The 21374-nt window shown below is 36.0% G+C and overlaps 8 protein-coding genes across 8 annotated transcripts; 3 read left to right on the forward strand and 5 right to left on the reverse strand.

Annotated features, from left to right (window-relative positions):
• Positions 1 to 882: 882 nt before the first annotated feature.
• Positions 883 to 1545, reverse strand: RO3G_00009 (60S ribosomal protein L21-A; the record flags this gene model as incomplete). Its single annotated transcript, XM_067654600.1, has 4 exons — positions 883 to 995; positions 1045 to 1238; positions 1306 to 1462; positions 1527 to 1545. 4 exons carry the CDS (start codon positions 1543 to 1545, stop codon positions 883 to 885), a joined length of 483 nt encoding a protein of 160 aa, XP_067510701.1.
• Positions 1546 to 1863: 318 nt separating this feature from the next.
• Positions 1864 to 2159, forward strand: RO3G_00010 (40S ribosomal protein S9; the record flags this gene model as incomplete). Its single annotated transcript, XM_067654601.1, has 1 exon — positions 1864 to 2159. A coding segment is annotated over one exon (296 nt), but the record flags the coding sequence as incomplete, so codon positions are not given.
• A 1922-nt stretch (positions 2160 to 4081) lies between these two features.
• On the reverse strand, positions 4082 to 6196 carry RO3G_00011 (uncharacterized protein; the record flags this gene model as incomplete). Its single annotated transcript, XM_067654602.1, has 8 exons — positions 4082 to 4396; positions 4453 to 4940; positions 5044 to 5162; positions 5214 to 5332; positions 5387 to 5571; positions 5736 to 5768; positions 5829 to 5948; positions 6127 to 6196. The coding sequence occupies 8 exons, from the start codon at positions 6194 to 6196 to the stop codon at positions 4082 to 4084; spliced, it is 1449 nt and encodes a 482-aa protein (XP_067510703.1).
• A 1816-nt stretch (positions 6197 to 8012) lies between these two features.
• On the reverse strand, positions 8013 to 10475 carry RO3G_00012 (uncharacterized protein; the record flags this gene model as incomplete). The annotated part of the gene is made up of 11 exons (XM_067654603.1): positions 8013 to 8081; positions 8198 to 8328; positions 8376 to 8647; positions 8711 to 8912; positions 8970 to 9065; positions 9116 to 9299; positions 9357 to 9625; positions 9675 to 9826; positions 9879 to 9952; positions 10024 to 10099; positions 10150 to 10475. The coding sequence occupies 11 exons, from the start codon at positions 10473 to 10475 to the stop codon at positions 8013 to 8015; spliced, it is 1851 nt and encodes a 616-aa protein (XP_067510704.1).
• A 1389-nt stretch (positions 10476 to 11864) lies between these two features.
• RO3G_00013 (uncharacterized protein) lies at positions 11865 to 12448 on the forward strand (the record flags this gene model as incomplete). The annotated part of the gene is made up of 3 exons (XM_067654604.1): positions 11865 to 11900; positions 11949 to 12000; positions 12138 to 12448. The coding sequence occupies 3 exons, from the start codon at positions 11865 to 11867 to the stop codon at positions 12446 to 12448; spliced, it is 399 nt and encodes a 132-aa protein (XP_067510705.1).
• Positions 12449 to 13283: 835 nt separating this feature from the next.
• RO3G_00014 (uncharacterized protein) lies at positions 13284 to 16236 on the forward strand (the record flags this gene model as incomplete). The annotated part of the gene is made up of 2 exons (XM_067654605.1): positions 13284 to 13851; positions 13898 to 16236. The coding sequence occupies 2 exons, from the start codon at positions 13284 to 13286 to the stop codon at positions 16234 to 16236; spliced, it is 2907 nt and encodes a 968-aa protein (XP_067510706.1).
• A 1825-nt stretch (positions 16237 to 18061) lies between these two features.
• Positions 18062 to 18864, reverse strand: RO3G_00015 (uncharacterized protein; the record flags this gene model as incomplete). Its single annotated transcript, XM_067654606.1, has 4 exons — positions 18062 to 18225; positions 18416 to 18528; positions 18591 to 18704; positions 18797 to 18864. 4 exons carry the CDS (start codon positions 18862 to 18864, stop codon positions 18062 to 18064), a joined length of 459 nt encoding a protein of 152 aa, XP_067510707.1.
• Positions 18865 to 20591: 1727 nt separating this feature from the next.
• Positions 20592 to 20822, reverse strand: RO3G_00016 (uncharacterized protein; the record flags this gene model as incomplete). The annotated part of the gene is made up of 1 exon (XM_067654607.1): positions 20592 to 20822. One exon carries the CDS (start codon positions 20820 to 20822, stop codon positions 20592 to 20594), a length of 231 nt encoding a protein of 76 aa, XP_067510708.1.
• Between the last annotated feature and the right edge of the window lie 552 nt (positions 20823 to 21374).

The following is a 21374-nucleotide window of genomic DNA, read 5'->3' on the forward strand; positions in this document are numbered from 1 at the left end:
ATACCTTTTTATTATTATTTATTCTATGTACATAGGCGTTCTTTTAAACAAAAATTAATAAATTAAAAGAATCTCATGCTATCTATATATTGTATTGAGGTAATTTTCATTTTGAGCTGGCATGAATTTACATGGTTTCTTCTTGAATTGAGGATAATTATCTCATTTTGAATAGAATACCTTCTTAGTCTTTGGCATAATTTATTTAATGCAATAAAATGAGACAGATGTTCATCAGATCGTGCATTAACTTAAAAAGCGAGGAATACATTAACCTGTGTTGAGAAATAGCTGCACTCTATTTTTTTTTTATTTCTTAAAAACTCAGGCATGCTATCAACTATTATTCGACATTCTTCTAGCATCGAATGATACCGCATGTAAACTTGCTTTAAAACAGGCGCAATGAAAATGTATTGCAAGAATTACATTTGAGGATTGCATGAGGCTTTGTTTAGTTCCAATCGGGAAACTATTTATATTTCACTCACGTACAGTAGACTACATATTGAATTATTTAATGTATAAAGTGAAGATGAGGAGGATCTTTCTTGCTCTATTTTCAAAATGAAGACTCATCTTTTTGTTCTTGACTGATTATCCAAGTAATCAAAATGAGCTGAGTATAACATTTGATTAAAGAGAAAAGGTTTTTCTGACTTTTTATAAAGTGTAATAGCTAAGAATGATCAATTAAAAGCATTCCATTGAATACAAGTCAATACTTTAACATAGGTCTTGTTTGATGTATCAGTTAAAAAAAGAAAGTAGAATGACAATCTAACATAACATATCACCTTCTCAAAGTATAATCTGCATAATTTTTTTTTTTTTTTTTTTTTCAAAAGCAAATCCGTGCATTTTATTAAAATTGCAATATCCTTAGATGAGAGTTTCATAAGGAATAGGAGCAATAGTTTGAGGAACATTGTTCTTGGTGGAGACGTGGCGAGCATCACGAGGTTGAGCAGGAAGTCTCTTGAGGTTGAAAGTGACTATGATAAGTGTTAGAAATGATTCAATTCAACCACAAAAAAAACTTACCACCAGCAGCCTTGGCTTCCTTCTTCTTTTGAGCGTTGGACTTGACACGGTCCAAGAATTCTTGACGACACTTGGAGTGTCTGATGTGTTCAACACGGACGTTAACACGCTTTTCAATGTAGCGGTTACCAACGACCTTGTGAACAATAACACCGACAGAGGACTTGGTAACGTTGTAGATGATACCAGTACGACTAAGTTAAAGTTTTCAATATATTGTTCAACAGGCATTTTTTTTTCTTTTGTTGCAGCCCAACTTACCCGTGGTAGAACTTGTGAGGCATGCCCTTTTGGACAGCAGCATTAGCCTTGATGTCAACAATGTCACCGACCTTGTAAGTCTTCAAGTAGGTGGAGAGAGGGATGACACCATGTTCTCTGAAGTTACGAGAGAACATGTGACGAGTACGAGCACGGACTAACAAAAAAATAATTGTGTGTGGGTTGCAATGAACATGAACTGATGTTATAAGACTACTTACGACCAAAAGAGTGAGGCATTCTACATTATGTGAATTTGTAAAATGAGTATTGCTTTATTTATTGAATTGATGGCATGTTAAAAGTTTACCTGTCAAAGTTTGCACAAAAATAAAGAGAAAGAAAACACTTTTTGCCTGAGCAGTCCAGCGCCTAACTTATTGTCCACCCCCCACCTTTCTTCACCCCTCTCTCTCTGTACGGTTATTCGCTGAGAACGAGTCTTAAAAATTTTTTTTCTGATTCAGCAAGTCACGTTGTCACCAAGCCATCCAAGAAAGAAAAAAAGGGCTATCCTAATTTTTTGAAAGCTCCTTCTCTTTTATAACAATGACTGGAACCACCAGAAACTATCACAAGACTTCCACTGTCCCCAAGCGTCCTTTCGAATCCGCCCGTCTTGACCAAGAACTCAAGTTGATTGGTGAATTCGGTTTGAAGAACAAGAGAGAAATCTGGAGAGTTGGTTTCACTCTTTCCAAGATTCGTCGTGCTGCTCGTGAACTTTTAAAGTTGGACGAAAAGGACCCTCGTCGTCTCTTTGAAGGTAACGCTTTGATTCGTCGTTTGGTTCGTATTGGTGTCCTTGACGAAACCCGTATGAAGCTCGATTACGTTCTTGCCCTCAAGATTGAAGATTTCTTGGAACGTCGTCTCCAAACCCAAGTTTTCAAGTTGGGTCTTGCCAAGTCTATTCACCACGCTCGTGTCTTGATCCGTCAACGTCACATTCGTGTTGGTAAGCAAATCGTCAATGTTCCCTCTTTCATCGTCCGTTTGGATTCTCAAAAGCACATTGACTTTGCTTTGACCTCTCCCTACGGTGGTGGCCGTGCTGGTCGTGTCAAGAGAAAGAGAGCTGCTGCCGGTAGCGGTGAAGCTGCTGATGAAGAAGATGAAGAATAAATGATTTAATACAAATTATTTACAGTGTTTTCATATTAAATTGTCTTGGTTTTAGAATTTGATGCTGCTTCTTTGATTTCTATTTTTCTAAATTTATTCATCGCATTTCTGTTTTTGTTTTGATGCTTTTAACAGTCGTTTGTCGCCTAAAAGAAAGAAAAAGGAACAAATTAGATAAGGGGGTTTTTTTTAATTTAAACATGATATTGAATGTTTAATGAATCCATAAAGGTGGATTTATTGTAGAATAAAAGCTGTATTCATCAATATCAGAATAAACAGCACACCGTTTTGGCAACTTTTTATATTTTCATTATTGGCATTGTCTTTACCCAGCATAGGATTGCTAAGCTATGCTTGCAAATATTCGCTCCTGGAGAGCCAAGCTTTTGAGGTCAAGAACCTACTCATCTGCTTCCATTAACTCTTCTCTCAGCTTACCTCGACTATCCTCAAAAATAATGTTGAATGTATTCATGTATTGAAAACTGGTTTAACTTGTAGAAATAAAATACAATTTAAAAGGTAAAATCAAGCTTTGAAAACCTTCAATTTGAATCACAAGCAACCAACTGTTTCTTTTTTTTTAGGGAATAGCTCATTTACAAAGCTATTACGTGTTCAAAATGTCATTAAATTTTGACAAATAAACATTTGTTTAACCATATTACAATCAGATAAGATACGATCTTCCGTCATCTCGAGTATGTTCTTCCGTTTGGGTCATGGTACAAGTTTAATCTTTTAACGAGAAGTGTCATCTCATTTTTGCGAAGCAAAAGCCATCCACTTAACAGGAAAGGAATACTGAAATCAAGCTTTACTTTTATTTGCAATAGATTAAAATATTAGAAGCAACCTGTTAAAATTCATTAACAGAATCAATTTCATAGAATGGCTGAAAGCCGCTGAGTTCAATTGCAACAAAATGGGCATAAATAAAGTTATCTTTTACTCATGCTTAATACTTGAAATAGTCGAAAATATGGCTTTTGATTTAATCAACTATCCATAACGTTTCAAATAGCTAAGGAAGTTTGACTTTTTTTTTTAACTTAACTGTTGGTTTAAATTACTATCTTTTATTGATTAAAATCAATTCAAGCCTAGATTATTGAAATGATTGATTGTTGGATGTAAATACCCTAGTGCATCAATGTGTCTTCAGCTTTGTATATAAACTAGTGACCAAGCAAAAAAGAAATTATTACTACAAAGCAAAGAGAGCGTAGTTCTTTTTTTTTTATTTGCCTGCATGCAAGTTAAATTAGCCTGTGTATCAAACATTAAACTTTTTCTATAATGAATAAAAATTAGGCTTTAGTCAATTAAATACAGCTATTATGCGAAAGAACCAAAAGCTCACAGCTATTACGACAGATATTAACTGCATCTCTTTTATCTTACAAGAAATGACTAAAGTGTATTGCTGCGTGAGAGAGTAGGGCATCAATCGTTTATTTTTGAAAAACATAAAGGCTCCCGCCCTTTTTTATTTGCAGAGTAACACAACCCTTTCTGTTCTTAGAAGCGGGAAAGTGTGTTTCACAAAAATATGGGCCAAAAGAAACGATCCACGCAGGATATGCTTAGAATATGAATGCGGTATGAAAAAAAAAAAAAAAAAAAAAAAAAAAAAGGAGAGGATGCTTTAGAGTGTGAAGAACTGTTCTCGATTTTTTTTAAAGTTGCTTCCAGTTAACGTCAAGCGAATATCATAGATTAAATCATTCCATTCGCGCCACAAGGATCGCTTTGCAAAAAGAATAAAGAGCCAGAAGCCAATGAGGCCTGCCAAGATATCAGCAGATAGCATGAGCGGGAAAGAAGGTAAAGACGATTTGACTAATTCATAACATGTATCCTGGTCCATTTCTGGTGTGATCATACAGTGAACCCAAGTAGCAGTAAATGAAGCATTATCTAATATCTGAGTAATGCGACTCATTTGTGTCATGTAGGCCAGCTATAAATATATACTTGTTAAAAACGAGGAATGGTGGCATCTTTACTTTGCTTTACCCAGTAAAATAGAACAGTAACAATAGCTGCAACAGCCAACATCAAGGCTCTCCACTGAATTTGAACAGCAGCCATGATATGGCGATGATTGACAGCTGGTTGACGATCAGGATGATTTCCTGCTGCTGCTGATAAGGATTGTGTCATGTCAGATTGAAGTCCTTCACGAATCGCGATATGTGCGATATAGAAAAAGGTAGCAATGTGTACAAGAAAACTTGGAATAATGATGGCAGCTAACGGATAAAAAAAGAGCTTAAATATATATTCCATAGACACCAAACATAGACTAGCAATTTCAAACTTGATTGCATGTAGGCCAATTGCAATACAAGTAATTGCCGTCGGTATCCCCCAGCAGATGGTGTTGAGCAAGACGTATCTATTTGTAAAGAACCCATAATTCCATACAGTATGAAGATGAAGGTTTAAAATGAGCGCACTACACCAAAAAGCAGTGGCAAAGGACCCAAATACCAGAATAGCTCCTACATAAACGGTTAGAAGGAAATTCAATATTGATTAATTAAAAAAAAAAAAAAAAAAAAAAAAAACCTTGAGCGGCACAAAGCTTATTATTATCCATTTCACCTGGGCTGATACCGTTTGATGAACACTGTACTCGTTTTAAGTTTCCTATGGCAAAGAAAGATGTCATACTAAACAGAAAGATGCCGATGGACAAGTTTAGAATCAAAAGTGAAGGATGTCTAGACACGATTTAGTATCCTTCTTACTTAATCATATCGTCATCTCTTTACCTTCTTTTATCAGGTAAGACCAAATAACTGACGACTAAAAAGAAGGATAAGATGGCGGATACAAATCTAAGCGCATTTGAAGCATTAAATCCTTTCTCGGCCCAACCCTTTTTATAAATCTATAAAAAAAAAGGGCGTTCAATGACTTGAAACTAAGTGATAATAAAATTTACAAAATTTTGTAAAGGACAAGGAGCACAACAACCAGCCAGGCAGAACGTTTTATCGGTTGTTTGTCCATCACCTATACTAGCAAGCGTGTCTTTAACAAAAGGAGAAGGGCAATCCTTCAGCAATTCCGTAGAGGATGGGACAGCCAATATATTTAGCCTTTTTCTATTAATTTTGTCCTGTGACACTACATATGATATATTAGGAATTTTTAATTGTTTTCATCAGGAAAAGCTTTTTTTTTATTACTTTGTGTAGAAATACAAGTTGCTTTCGATGTACAATTGGGTAAAATGTGTGTTTGGCTGGCTGTCTTGAATGTATCTGAGCATGCATCATTGACTTTCTTACAGTTTGATAAACAATCTGCAGTGACATTGGTTTCTAAATTAAAAAAAATTATCAAAGGGTCGTACAAGCTTCTTTTTTTTATTTTGTGCTTACTGTAAGTGATTGTATTCTGGCAAGCTGGATATGTCTTTGAGCAAAGATAACGAGAATAAGCATCAAGGCAATCAGGCTGGTTTATATTCAATTGTTTTAGTGATGACTGCAAGCTTGTTTCTATTGTTTGAAGTTTAATTGAGCTTGGTAAAAGTATGTTGTAATCTATGTATTCCTAAGATCGGGAATTAATTTGCTATTATTAAAAGCAGTAAAAGCGGGATCTACTCTGCAAAACGTACCGAACAAGTCGCGTTTATGGGATATTTGACACAAGTGCCTGACGCTGTTATATTACTGGTATGTGAAGCAACTGTGGTTGTAAACAATGCAGTAAAGATGAGGAGCAATGATTTCTTCTTGAACATTTTCTTGAATCAATTATTCACTATAATAATAATCTTGATTTGTGATTAACAAAAAGAAACAAAAGAAAAAAAAAATACAAAAAAGAAAAGCAAAATCGAGATACAAAGAAAACTAGTTAAAATATAGAATATACTGTTTTCACATAAAAGTAGTACAAATGTGACACAGTATTTCCAAAAAAAAAATTAAGAGCATGCAAGCAAAAAAAAAGTTTGATGTCAAAAGTCGAAATAAATGAGTAGATAAGTTGATTTGTTTTAGCAGCAAGATTGCAAAGACTCGCACAACAGCTTTATAATCTTTTATATCTTGTTTGAGAGTTCTAGTTTATAGAAAATCAAGCCCTGTTTAGATTCATTCCTTTCAGTGGTATGTAGCTAAAACCCCTTTTTGTTCTTACGAGTTAATCTGCTTTTCGACTTCCTATGACCAATACAAAAGAATTGATAGAATCTTCTGCTACCTATACTCTTCAATGTGTCTGCCGTACTACTTTTATCTCTTTGGTGTTATTAAGCATGACACCAAAGAAAGACCAAATAAGAATTTGACCCTCATTCTTCCAGATGGATTCATTCTGATCAGTATATGCGTTTTTGTGATGCTTAATAAACGCGTCAATAAGATTGTTAAATTCATCTCATTCGTTTGTAACAAAGTCAGACAAACAGCAGTCGATCATAAGAACTGTTGTCGTACTGTGTTTCTTGAGCCTTTTTTTTTTTTTTTTTTTTTGGGAGGAGGACAAAATTTAAGTTCGGATCGGGACGCCTTATTCGGCAATGTTGATGCTTTTTCTGGTAATTTTTTATAGGTATCTTAATAATAGCTTATTTTTATCGTGAAGATGGTGACAGAAGAAATAAGTAGAGCGATTGGTGTATCCATCTTGTTTTTCATATTACTTTTTGTGCAATCTCAAGAATGGGTTGAGTAAATTTGGGATTGAGTGAGTGTCTCCTAATTCCGCTTTCTTTTTAAAATTCTTTAATTGAACTCAAGGAGGATAAATATGACTAACGAAGCGCTCAGATTTTTGATTTTCTGTTTGTCTGTAATGATGTAAATCCAGGGACTAAAAAAAAAAAAATGGAAATGGTAATTTTTTTTTGTTTATTGTGTACCCGTAGTGAAATCAATCTGTTCTATATTTTCACTTTGTTGACTATTAGGTACATTAATTGCATCTGATACAATATTAACTACGCCAGCTACTTCTGCTGGATGATTAGCCCAATATGAGCTAACAACGCTTTTCATTTTATCGATTCCCTCTATGATCAAAGGTTTTTTGATGTTATAACTTTCAATGTCATGATGATACCTAACAATAACACATAACTAAGCTTGTATTGATTCATAAAGAAAAACTTACTCTGCACAGTTGAAATCCCACGTAGATCGCCACTTTGCTTTCTCACACAGCGATTGTGTCCAAGGTTCAGCATAAGTAATAGGTATAAAGCACCTGTAGACATAGATGACAGACAAAATCCATAAGCCAGCCACCATTAACCTTTTACGACTCATCAAACGAATCGTAAAGAGATCAAAACCAACAGCAAACAATAGAATAGAGAAATAGAGCGCGGGCATGTAGTGATGCAAAAACAATTGTCTTCCCATCAAAAAAAATGGCCCAAAATGGAATAGCCACCCAACCAGGAAAAAACCTGCTGATTCATCATAAAATTTTCTCAATTCTAAGGGCGAGAAAAAAGCTTGTGTAAGCATCTTTTGCGTTTCCCATCGACTTTTTTTTTTTTTTTTTTTTACCACCAAAATCTTTTGCTATTCCTCTCTTTTCCAATATGGTCACTGCACCTTTTGCTGCAAAATAAACAAAGATGGAAATGGTTGCAGACCAATAAACCAAAGGATTTCCTAATAGATAAAGGTGCAACTTGTCTTTTGACCAAAAATTAATGCCTCGTCGTAAGAATGGCCAGGACTTGTGCATATTAGTACCTGCCTCTGTTTACAAGTGATCAAAACTTTACCTCTGGTCTTGAATCGTAAGGATGAGAGGAAGTAAGGCCTTTGTTTGTATCCCACATTACTTTGTTCAGTTCGACAAATTTAGCAATAAAACCTGGCTTATTGTATGTCACTTTTTCTGTCTCGGGCGGCACTATGGGAGGATGAATAATTGTTCCTATAAAGTAGCAAATAACTTACACATTGGATTTTCTGTTGTCTCAATGTACCATAGTGTCTTGGGCATTTTTCCTCCCTTGATACAAGTGACTTCCTGCTGATCATATCCCCACTCGGGCAATTTCACAGAATGAGAAAACAAGGCACAGCCTGTCGTGACATGCACTAGACGGAATTTTGAATGAATCGTCCTCAGTCTTTCCTCTGAGACTGGATCATGTCTATCTCCTTCAATGATCTCTACTCTCCAGTGATCATTGGCATCACCCGTAAAATTCTCGAATCCATAGGTACTGTAGATCAAGGGCTCGTCAGTCATTTGTTTTCAACCTACGTTGTGTATTATCCATTCTTACCTCACTTCATTATGGTATTCGACATCTGTCATTGGAGGCCTAATGTCATGAGAATGCAATCGTTTCACTGAATCAGAGTGCTTTAAAGTAACAATGTCTCCGTGTTTGACGTATTGAATCGAATGTGTCTCTTCATCATCGACTTTTCTAATTGTCCACCAGTTATTATCGTCACGATGAGGATAAAGTGTAACCTGTTGCTCTAGATTAAATGCAATGTAAGCACTCCCCCCTGCTGTAATCATTTCTGTCAACCTACGTTTACTGCCACCAGGATAATTATGAGGATGTGAATGAAGATATCCACCTCTTGTAGCTATATGTCTAATAAACACCTTTGATTCATATGCAATGTCTATATAAAAACATCAGTCTCTTTTCTACTCTTCTACAACACACGCTTACCAACAGGTGATTGAATGTAGGCATGACCATCCAATGTTTGTTGAAATTCTGGCGACATGAAACCGTCACCTTCACCGCTATTAGGTAAGGAGTGAAAATGAATGGCAAACATCATCATATAAATCATGATGGGTAACACAATCAAACAAAGAGCTCTAGCCCCAAAATGTCTTGCAAACACATACTTTTAAAGATCCATTCAGCTCTTCTTGTACACTTTAATTATTTTTTTTCCCTTTACCTTTGATATACGCGTATTTCCCCAAAGTTCCCATAAATTCTTTATAGTTGAAGTACCAATGGTTGCGATTGTAAATAGCCCAACCCATTTACAACTGACGGTCAAACCCAATCCAGTACCTGTGGCTGCTAACCAAATATACCACCAAAATTGAAATGGTTTGCGTCGCTGATTATAAAAGTTGATCCACATTAATACGGTCAGGGAAGTGAAGAACAAGAGGGGTGGATCAAGTAAGATCAATCGATTGTTGGCAATCAATCCATTTTCTAAATCATTCAATTCACTTTTGTTTTTGTCTCTGTTTTCAACACTTACCGTAACACACCATGAGAGCAGCAACCAAACCAGCAGCAACTGAATGACCAGCACCACGCACTGTAAGGTAGGCAATCGGGACGACTAATAAACCCATTAGGCCACAAAAGAATCTCATTGGAACATAAGGAACATGATCTACAAGATAATCTCTATACACACATCAATATTCTCTCTCTTTCTCTCTCTTTCTCTCTCTCTTACTTTCCAATCTCTTTAAAATCAAAATCCTTTAAACCCGCCAGTTTGCCCACAAGCGCAATTAACATTTTTGCCAACTGATGATTAAAAAAAAAGAAAAAAGAAAGGAATTAATGTGTGTATAAATAATGAGAACCATAGGACATACCGGTGGATGGACATCCATAAAGAAGCGAGTCTTGATGTATTTTGTAGCAAAACCACCAAAGTGTACTTCATCAAACCTTTTCTTTTCTGTTAATCACTCGTAATGTATGACAAAAAGGATACTTACACTACGGATGATGGTTGAGATATTTTCCAAAGACGAATATACACTGCCCAAAGCGTCAAGCCCAAGACAATATACCAATCTCTTTTACGACTTTGTCTCTTTAATAATTCTTTTCTTTGCTTCACCTTGTCAGTTTTGGATAAATCAAAGTCTTCTGAATCATAGTCACTGTGTTCGAGTCTTTTGATAGTATTTCTTTTACGAAAGTTGATATTATTTAAACCAGAAGAATAAGCAGCATCTTCTAAACCTATAGAGACAGGCACATGATCTGTTTGATATCTATCAACAGGTGGTGGTTGTTTTGGTATATAGTCTGTTGTCATTTAAAGAAAAAAAAAAAGAGAGAGAGAGAAATAAAAAAAAAAAAAAATATAGCTCTATTTCGTGCTCCCTGTTTTCTGTCACATTTTTATTTATGCTGTAAATTGTTCGCTCATTCAAATAAATAAATTCAAATTTTTGCCAAGAAAGGGTTCTACTTCTTTAGAGATTATGAAATCAACGTGTTAAAATGAGGATGAAAAGAATCAATTTATTCTGTAATACGAATGATTATAGTCCATACGGTTCTAATATCATTCTTCTTTTTTAATAAAGAATAGATCAAATCGGATGAGTAAATAAAAGAGGATTGTTTTAAATCAGCAGTGATACGGTTGATCGATATTCCAGAGACTGATTCTTGGTGAACTCAAGTCGAACGCAGTCACTATCACAGTCCAAACTGCAATCAGAGAGATTTATCCTCCCTTTTCATGGATTACAGCAGACTTTAGGGTAAGCTGTTGTCTAGAAATGAAATCATGTTTAAACATGTTGATGATAGTTCAAAAGATAAAAAAAAAAAGAAAGAAATCAATTGAGTATGAATCGATCAAGTTCAGTGATGCTTCTTTTTATAATGAAAACAAGAGACAGGTGACAATCGATTCTGGCGTGATCTGATGTACGATCATACCAATCAAGCGGAGAAATAGGTTTGATGTAGTACGGGATATTGAAGACAGTGCTTGGCTTAGAGTCTTGAGGATTCATGATTTATCAGAAGGTAAAGTGATGATCATGACTGTTCTAGATTCAACTTGATTTTACAAAGAACGCATTCGATACTTTACCCTCTTGACGATAGAAAAACAAGCCTTTTTTGCTATTATCGTCACAAAAAGGAAGTCGATTTGAGTCTGATGAAAGAGACATTCACATTATTATTTCTATGCTCAGTCATCATTTTAATTTTTTTAAAAAAGGTAATTTTCTAAATGGGATGTTGAATAGAATACAACTGTTTGTTTCAAAAAAAAAAAAAAAAAAAGAAATAGTGAATTGTTTATGGATTGAATAAGAAGGTGGTTTGATGCCAAGTAAGCTTTGTGTCTCTCTTTTGACTCAAACATGGATCATTCAATGTTTATTGTTTCCCCCTTTTTTCTCCTTTTTTTTTTATTCTATTTTGAAGCGAATGATGTGCAGTGATGACCGGTTGAAAACGATCGACATCCAATCAAATAAACACGAGTAATGTTCTTGAACGGATTATTGAATAAGGATCATAAGACGAGTAATAAAAAAAGGGCTTGAATAAACATTAAAGGGCAAACTAGTTATAGTTTTCATTTTAAAATATTATAAAAAGCACAAGATTTGAAGTAATCCAAAAAGGAGTATTCAATCTATTGACTTTCTTCTTTCCATTATTATTATTATTATTATCAATGAACAGTCCATCTCATTGGGTACAATCAAAGTTGGTAAATAATTTGATGAATGAGAATAAACAAGACATTGAATGATGATAGTCCATGTTCAATACACCTTCGAGTTCATCCACCACAGATTATATAAATGAAGGTAAACATCATGATTTATAAATGAATTCAATTAAACTTTTACAAGAAACAATCTCAAATCAAACGTATGGTTCAGTCAACACATTATCAAGTAATAATCATCAAAATAAAATAAGAAAGATAATGAACCATTTCTAGATTTAACAACCACAGCCAGTCCAGATGATAACGAAGGATTATATCTTTTATGGACACATCAATTATTAAGAGAACGTGGATTTATACCTTCCCCTTGTTCATTCAATGAAGAAGAAGAGGAGGATGATGACAGTATCAGTAGTCTTTCAGAAGATGAAGAACAAAGACACCTCTTATTTTATCCACAGACCCTATCAAGTGATGAACCCATCTACAGTTATCAAAGTTCAATGGTTTCACATCATCCTATCAGACCACAGTCTTGTCCTAATCATTTCTATCAACTCATTTTGAAATGTTTTGGTAAATAAAGTACAATCATCCAACTCTAGAACTACAGAATTCATCATTTACTGTCTTTATCCATCTTATTGAGCAATTTTCGCTGTCGTCTTTCTTTGTGTGACATGTACTGTGCGTTATTGTATAACTTTAATATAAAATGTCAGTTCGGCGGAATGGTCCGTTAGAAAAAAAAGAATAAGAAAAAAAAGAGCAAATAGAAAAAAAGATGTCTGACGTATGAGTCATACATTCAATAAATTATGTCTTTTATTGATCATTCTATAAAACTCAAAAAAGTACTGTACATTCAATCTGCAGGTTCCAACAGGGTATAAACAATAACAAAATGCACATCCAATGATTTATTCCCAATCAGAATCATCCTGATTACAAATAGCAGTGAATCTTCTTTTCCTATTTGAGGACTGCGGAGAAATAAATAATTTTTTTTTTCTATTTTTTTTTTTTTTCCTTTTATATTCACAAAGAGAGACTACGGAAAAAAGAAGAAAATGGGTTCATCATCTGAATAGAAATCATTGTTTGTTGTCTATAAGCAATCATTGTACAGAATTCATATTCGATTGATCCTATGCAATTCATCATGTCTTGCATATCCAAATAAATAAAAAAAATCAGGGGGGGGGGAGAGAAACACAGAAAACATGACAACAGAAAGGGGATGAGTGGACTTCAAATCAGGGAATATTTTTTTACGTAAAAAAAGTTTATGTTTTATAAATTTTGTTGGATTCGTTTCACGCTGCAGCCAATAAAGATAGAAATCTGAAAAAACTAGCAAGTATAAATATTTGACCTTTTTTTTTTTTTGTTTATTTTTTTTTTTTTTTTTTCTTTGTCATGAAAACAGAAGAAACCTTTTCAGATTGGCATACAAGGTCCATTGAGGATGTTGCAAAAGGTTTATCAACTGATTTAGACTATGGATTATCTTCAGATCAAGTCACCGAGCGCCATCATACTTTTGGATTCAATGAACTCTCTTCGGACGGTGGACCCAAGTGGATCAAGGTTCTCCTTGCTCAATTCATGGATGCGATGAATTGGATTTTTATTGCTCTTTCGATTGCTTCTTATGTTTTGGCGGATTATGTGACTGGATCCATGCTGATGTTTATCGCCCTACTCAATCTCTATCTCGGCTTCTCTCAAGAATATGCTGCTGAACAAACCTTGGCCGCCCTTCGAAACCTGTCTTCTCCTATGGCGGATGTCATTCGTGATGGTGTGGAAAAATCGATTCCGAGTCGTGAAGTGGTACCGGGTGATATACTTGTGATTAAAGAAGGTGATTCGGTGGGTGCAGATGCTCGATTGATTTATGTGTCCAATTTGGAGATTGATGAAGCCTTGTTGACAGGAGAATCAGTTCCGGTCTCTAAACAATTGATTGTGCTTGACAATGCAGGTAAACAAAAGAAAGAAACAATCAACTCATCTGACTGTTTCAACAGATGAACCTTTGGGTGATCGTGTCAACATGATTTATTCATCCACCATTATTTCCAAAGGCAGGGGTAAAGCCATTGTGACTTCAACTGGTATGCACACCGAAATTGGAAAAGTCGCAAAGAAATTGAATGATTCGGGAGACAGTGATCGAACTCGCCTTCAGAAAAGTCTCGACAAGATGTACATCATGTTACTCGCAGCCGCTGTCATCTCAGTCATCATCGTCTTGGCCTCTGTCAAATTCAAAGCAGATTATGACACGGGCATGTATGCCATGACAGCCGCCCTTTCCGTTTTACCAGCCGGTTTGACGACCGTCATGACCGTCACCTTGGTCCTCGGGGGTAAAGAAATGACACGTCAAAGGGCGATCGTTCGAAAGCTGAAATGCCTCGAGACCTTGGGATCGGTCACCAACATCTTTTCAGACAAGACCGGAACACTCACGATGGCCAAGATGGTCGTCGTCCGATTCTGGACGCCTCTCGAAGGTTATTTTTATGTGGTCCCTCAGGGTTTGTCACCCGTCGGCGATGTATACCGAACGTTCGAGACACTGCCGGATAAAATGGAGGATGATCAGCAGGCAACTCCCATCGACAAACACACCCTCTCGCCAGACACCCTCAACCTGGTTCGGTGTGCGGCTCTCTGTAACGTGTCGAGTATCTATCGAAAACAAGCAGGATCCGAAAAGGAAAGCGAGGAAGACGATTGGATTTCAAGCGGAGCTCCTACCGAAGTCGCCCTCCAGGTCTTTGCTCACAAGTTCAACATGGGAAAACCCGAGTTGGTCGACAGTGGCTGGGAATTATTGGCCGAGTATCAATTTGATTCGACCATCAAACGGATGTCGACCCTCTGTCTGGATAAAAACACGGGGGTGGTCTATGTCTTTACCAAGGGGGCTGCCGAACGGGTCCTTCCACTCTGCTCCAACCTGGCCAGTCAGCAAGACCATGAGGACGTGTTGGAAAAGGTAAACACGCTGGCTGGCAAAGGTCTTCGTGTGATGGCCATGGCCTACCGTAAGTTGGATATTCCCTCGGATGTCTCTGCTGAAGAACTAGGTCAGCTCCTTCGTGATGATATCGAACGGGACCTCTTCTTTCTCGGTCTCACCGGCATTTACGATCCTCCCCGTGAGGAATCGCGACAGGCCGTGCGTGAGGCGCACCGGGCAGGTATCTCTGTTCACATGTTGACCGGTGACCATGAAGCGACAGCGACAGCGATTGCCAAAGAAATCGACATCTTGAACCACCGAATGTCTCCTGAGGAAATCAAAAAGTTGGTGATGACAGGTACTGCGTTTGATGCCATGACGGATGAACAGATCGATGAACTTCCTCAACTGCCCTTGGTCGTATCCCGCTGCTCCCCTGAGACCAAGGTCAAGATGATCCAAGCCTCTGCCCGTCGAAAGAATATTGCGGCCATGACGGGAGATGGTGTGAATGATTCTCCTTCGCTTCGTATTGCTGATGTGGGTATCGCTATGGGCAAGAATGGAAGTGATGTGGCCAAACAAGCGTCTGATATCATCTTGACGGACGATAACTTTGCAACCATCATTCGTGCCATCGCTGAGGGTCGTCGTATTTATCAAAACATGCAACGTTTCTTACTTTATTACTGGATTTGTCTGTTTGGTCTCGCTCTGGTTGTCTTGACCTGTCTGGCTGTTCGTGATCCGGAAGGTCGAAGTGCTGCTCCCATGTCTACCCTTCAAATGATCTTTGTCTATATCGCCATCACTCCTCCCGCTAGTTTACTCAGTGTTCAACCTCCATCGAAAACCGTCATGCAAGAACCTCCTCGTCCTCCGACCGAGAGCATCTTTAACCGAGAAATCATCATCGATACCTTTGGTTATTCTATCGGTCTCTGTATCGTCTGTCTCGTCGCTTTCTTTGTTCCTCTGTATACAGTGGGCAGTGGAGTGGGTGCTGTGAACTGTGACTCGAATTATGTCGCTGGTGCTTGTGATTCCTTCTTCAGAGGCCGTACTTCTCTTTTGGTCGTCTTTTGTTTTTCTGCTCTTGTTGTCATGGTTCACTGTCGCAGTTACCGACAGTCCGAATGGAATTTGGCTGGCATCAAGGAAACATTGAAATCAAAAACATTCATTGGTACCTTCTTGTTTAATATCATTTGTCTCTGTATCTTTATGTATATCCCTAAAGTGGCCATCACTGGTTTCCGTATGCTTGGTATCACTTGGGAATGGGGTCTCGATTGGGGTTTGATCTTGTTCATGATTGTTTATGGCGAAGTTTTCAAGTTACTCAAACGTACTTTTATGAAACCCATGGTCACCTCGATCACGGATGAAGACTAAACAAGCATGATAGCATCCCCTCATAGACCCTTTTTTTATTTATTATAAACACAAACGATTATTCCCCCCCCCTCCTTTCTCTCTTTGTAATCATTATCTGTTCACCTGTATTCCTAATTAAAAAATTTCACTTAATTCACTTTAAACCAATCGAATGTTTGTCTTTCTATCCAACTCAGCTGAAACCACGTGGAATCAATAATGTATAGACAACATCTGGAATGATGATGTCACTTGCTCTAATCCACAAGCAGTGAAAATAAAAAAAAGCAAAAAATATGGCTTATTTAAGAATGATATCACAATACTTTATTATTCATGCATTCATATGTAATCAATTAAAAAAACCTTCTTTTCCTTCATTCTCATTTCAACCCTACTCCGCTCATGACCCATTCATTTGTATTCCTAAACATTCCTGATTCCGACACACTCCCTAGCCAATCATAATGTCCAAAAATAATCTAGTTCTTACGTTATCCAGTGGCCTTTCAAGAAACACATACTTTAACAGACCCTTATACAATCTCAAGCATCTCAGTTCCTATTGGCTCACCACTGCAACCTGCTTTCTTTCAGCGATCAACTGTCAGGCCATCTGATTTCGTCAAGCAGTGTTCTTTCCATGATCAGTCACAACCCTTTTATGCTAAAGACAAAAGAGGATTTCGATTTTGTGTAACCTGATCTCATTCATTACGGTCCAGACATAACACTCCTTCGTACGCTACCTTAAGAAATGGAGAGGGACGGGCATGGATGAGTGCCTTTTTTTTTTAATAGAAAGATGCCAAAGGAAATCAAGATACGCAAACACAAAGTAAAAGAGCCAATACCCTAAAAATGAATGACATCATGATTGTACCATGTTTCGTGTTTGAAAAATATAAAAAAATTGCGACTTGAAAAAAAAAAAATTGTGTGTCCAATCAAAAGATGTTAAAGTTGAATAAAAGAGTAAAATGTGCTGTGGAGTAGTCGATTTTTCAGCTGTTCAATAAAATGATTTAGTCACCAATACAAATAGTAGAATGAAAAATATATGTGATGTGTGCATTTTATGATCGTGTTCAAACACTTGGTTAAACACTTTTGTAAATGACGAAACCAAGTCGCTCCAAACGATACAATGTTTTAATGGCCGCTCCTGTTTGGTTTGACTGATCTTCTTGTTTGATTAACTCTGGTCGATCACACAAAAAATAGTTAAAAGTGGGGATATAATGGTAGAATATAGGATCATTCATAGCAAGAAACTCTTTTCAAAAAAAAGGAAGAGATAACAATTGCTTGGTAGAGTATTTAAACTCTTTTTCTTTAAAGAAGACTAATAAGAAATGGCAAGACACATTAAGGTATTTTTGTATCAAACCTCAAGCAACTAAAAAAAAAAAAACAAATAGCAGTAATGCATCGTGAAAAAAAAAGAAAAATTCCTTTCAGCCCATTATAGATAGCAAAAAGTATTTTTGTTTTACTAAATCATTTTATGGAACAGCAGAAAAACTTACTGCTCAACAGCACATTTTACTCTGCATAAAATTATTTTATTCAGCTGTATACTTCGAAGTATGCAGAGGCGATATGAACCACTTATTAAAGCAACAGAATACTGAAAATTATTTTATGGATTTAGTTTTAAAATAAGTACCTGAACCTTTCTTTTCTCAAAACTTGAAATCACAAACTTAAGTTTACACGTATGAATTGACCTTGAACTTACATGCCATATATTTTAAAAGTTTTGTTTCAACATTTTGTCCCAAAATTTATTTGGTATAACTTTATACATAAATAATCACATATTATCAATGTCCCTTTAAGACTAGATTTGGTCATGAAGTGCTTGGTGATATTGAAATAAATAAGGAATTTTTTCAACAAATGTTTTTAACTCTTTAGGAGTGGTAGGGCATACTAATTCAAAATAGGTTCGCTTAACATAATATTCTCCAAAGTAGAACAAAGATTCAAAATATATTTTCAAATCTACAAAAAAAGGTGTTTTTATTAATTAGTATACATTATATACAAATGGATACTAAGATTTTACCATGATATCTTATGTAATATTGGTGAGGTAGCTCGGATCCCTCAGCTTTCTTGAGCTTTAATAGCTTGATTAGCTGGCGGATCATCTTTTCTTCATCATCTCGCGCTTTTTCAGTGCCACTATTACAATTGATTCCGCCAGAGAGTTCAACAAACAAAGGAATTACAAACTTATTTTTTATCAAAAATGCCACTCCATCCCATTTAACGTCGCCGGTCAAAGACGTTTGCTTCTCGATCCTATGTCATTTATAAGGTGTATGAGGTAGATGGACAAGCACTAAGTTGACAATTATACTTACCATTGCATGTCAATTACATCGTTACAGTCAATAAACATATTGTGAAGGATTGGAAGGGTGGTAAGAAAGGCAGTGTTCCTTTCCGACTGTTGTTGTTGCATAGGATTTCTCGGGCTATCAATCAAATTAAGACTGTGATTATTGAAATCAAAAAAGGGAAGTTAGCTTATTAGTATTTGTTGATCTTGCCAAAATGAACAACTTACAAATGAGTGCATAGAACTTCTGTAAAATTGAGGTCAGCGTGAATTGAAAGATCAAAAGGCTCATCCATTTTTAAGGGATGAGATCTAATCAATTCTCTCATTACTCTTGCACTTGGCGCGCAAATGGCCAACTTATCAAGCAATGATTGGCAAGCATGAGTTAGAGGTTTTACAGGTAGTTCCGTGGGGCCACCTAAGATTTGGGCAGTTTCATTATGGTGGATCGAGTCCTTGTCCAAAAAAATAAACTTCTCGCCTAATCTGCGTAAAACAAAAAAGAAGTTAATTAAGTATGATAAATAAAAGCTGATTTAAATTTAACAAGAATACTCATCAAACAAGTGATCTTCTAGATCTTTGGCGATTTTTTTGTTTGTATCTCATAAACTATGATTTGCTGATGAATTACTAACAACTCCACCACCTCGAGCAGCAACAGCGGCCTATTTTGTGTAATTAGAGCAAACCCAACAGTCCCAATTAAACTAGCTTTAATACTCCAAAATCAAAAAAGTTATCACCCAACGGACCCTATTAGCGTCCCTATTAAAGTTAATAGGTCTTAAAATCTCGCCTAAAGGTACTAAAGTGAATAGGAATTATCAGTCCTATCGTGAGATTGGAGTTTGTAAGGTGCTTATAGTATAAAGTAGGCTTGTTATAAAGAGTTTTTGACTTGAAACCAAGGTTTTGAATAGTGTTTGGTTCCCAAAATAGTAATAGATTGAATATAGTTCGCTTGTAATAAGTGACCACCAGATCTTGTTAAGTAGATCAAACTGTTTTGAGTAAAGTAAAATAAAAAGATAAAATAAAAGGGATTACAATGAAGTGTATACGCTTCAAGGGACTTCTTGTTTTTGATGTTAAGTAAAACAAAAGAAAAACAAAAGAAATTTACTTTGAGTGATATTTATTATGCACACGTATTTGTTTATATTTTTCTGGATTTGAACCAGTTAGACAGAGAAAAGTCAAATGTTGCCAAAGTTTGCTGCATTGCATTACATTATTATCTTGCGTGTAACTTTATATGTAAATCATGTTAATAATGGATCTTTAAATTTCTCGCTTATATGTCACCTCAGAATGCAATCAGTTGAGTTCTCTATACATTGAGAATGCAATAAGTTAATGGATGATTGCGTTTTTAGTTTAAATAAAGATGAATTCTACTATGGTAAACATTGCAAAACAACTTCAACTACATCGCTGAATTTTCAGACATACGAAAATATTCATCTACGCACTTCAAAATCCATGATTACTCTGCCGACTGCATAGAGTGATATTCGTATTCATAAGTCATCTGATGAGTGGCAGCTACCATTTTCTGGTAAGATGAAAATCTAGCTTTGCTAGTAGCCTTGTACTTATACTGAAGAAAGCGGTAATCCTTAAGTTAAATGACTTTAATAATGCTAATAAATACGCTTTAACGCATTCTGAAGCGGCAGCAAAAAGTTTTTTTTTGTCGTAGGTTGGTGATTACAAGAAGTTGTCTGTAATGAGACAAAGACGATCCCCGATGCGATCTCGGCTGACAACTTTATGACCAGAAACTGACCTGACATAGTGGGTTTCTTCGTCATATTCAAGATTAAAGCCTTTCAAAGCAAGAAGATACTAATTTGCTACGTTTTGGAACTGTTTAAATTTGCTGAATCGTTCTGCTATAGCTGCTTAAACATTGTCAGAGCTCATGTCAATTTTAAAAAATATAGTGCAGAAATTTTAATAGGGTCCGAGTTAATAAGGACCATAAAGTGACATCCTCACAAAAGGTATTAAATATTTAGTTTATTGCATTAAATTCATTGATTTTTTGAGCGATCTCGAATTTGTCTTCTCCCTTTGCATCTTTCAAAACTTTTTTCATCGCGTTGCCGTACCAGCGATCTATACATTTCTGGTTTCCATCAAAGGTGGTGGCAAAGTCAAAATAATCGTAGGCTGGAGGAAGTTGACCAGCCGTTGGTAGCCAAGAAAAGTAAGAGTATCCTGTTGCTGCTGGTGTTTTGAACATAATATTTTGTTAAGGAAGAAAGCAGATAATAAATAGTTGGTTAGACTATGTATTTTAAACCAAAAAAGTGTTTCAACATTGTTGTACAAGTAACTATAATTAATACCAGAAGAGATACTGTTAATGCAACACCAAAGGGCGTTTTTTTTTTTTTTTTTTTTTTTTTTTTTTTTTTTTTTTCTTTTTGTCGAAAGGCAGCTTGAAAAAAATTTCAATGGGCGGTTTTTCATATTCCAAAACGCCCTTTGGCGCTGCGTTAGCAATAATACTCTCATTGCACTTTTTAATACAAGAAGTCAAATCGATTTGTTTCTTTTAGTTTACAGAGCTTTTACTATTTAAAAATTTATGATAAAGAAGAAAGAAAAGATTTATTATGTACCGTGATATAACTTTTTCTTTTCTTTTGGAGGTGCGTATAATTATTGGGCATTATTTTGGATATAGGCAATTTCTGGTGATAGCTGGAATGACAAATAACACATACTTCTTTTAAATGCAACAATACAAGCCCAATGTAAATTTACAGATGGATTGCTTAGACCATTAATT

Source organism: Rhizopus delemar, genomic scaffold (assembly GCF_000149305.1).
Source record: "Rhizopus delemar RA 99-880 supercont3.1 genomic scaffold, whole genome shotgun sequence".
In the NCBI taxonomy this organism is placed as follows: Eukaryota; Fungi; Mucoromycota; class Mucoromycetes; order Mucorales; family Rhizopodaceae; genus Rhizopus; species Rhizopus delemar.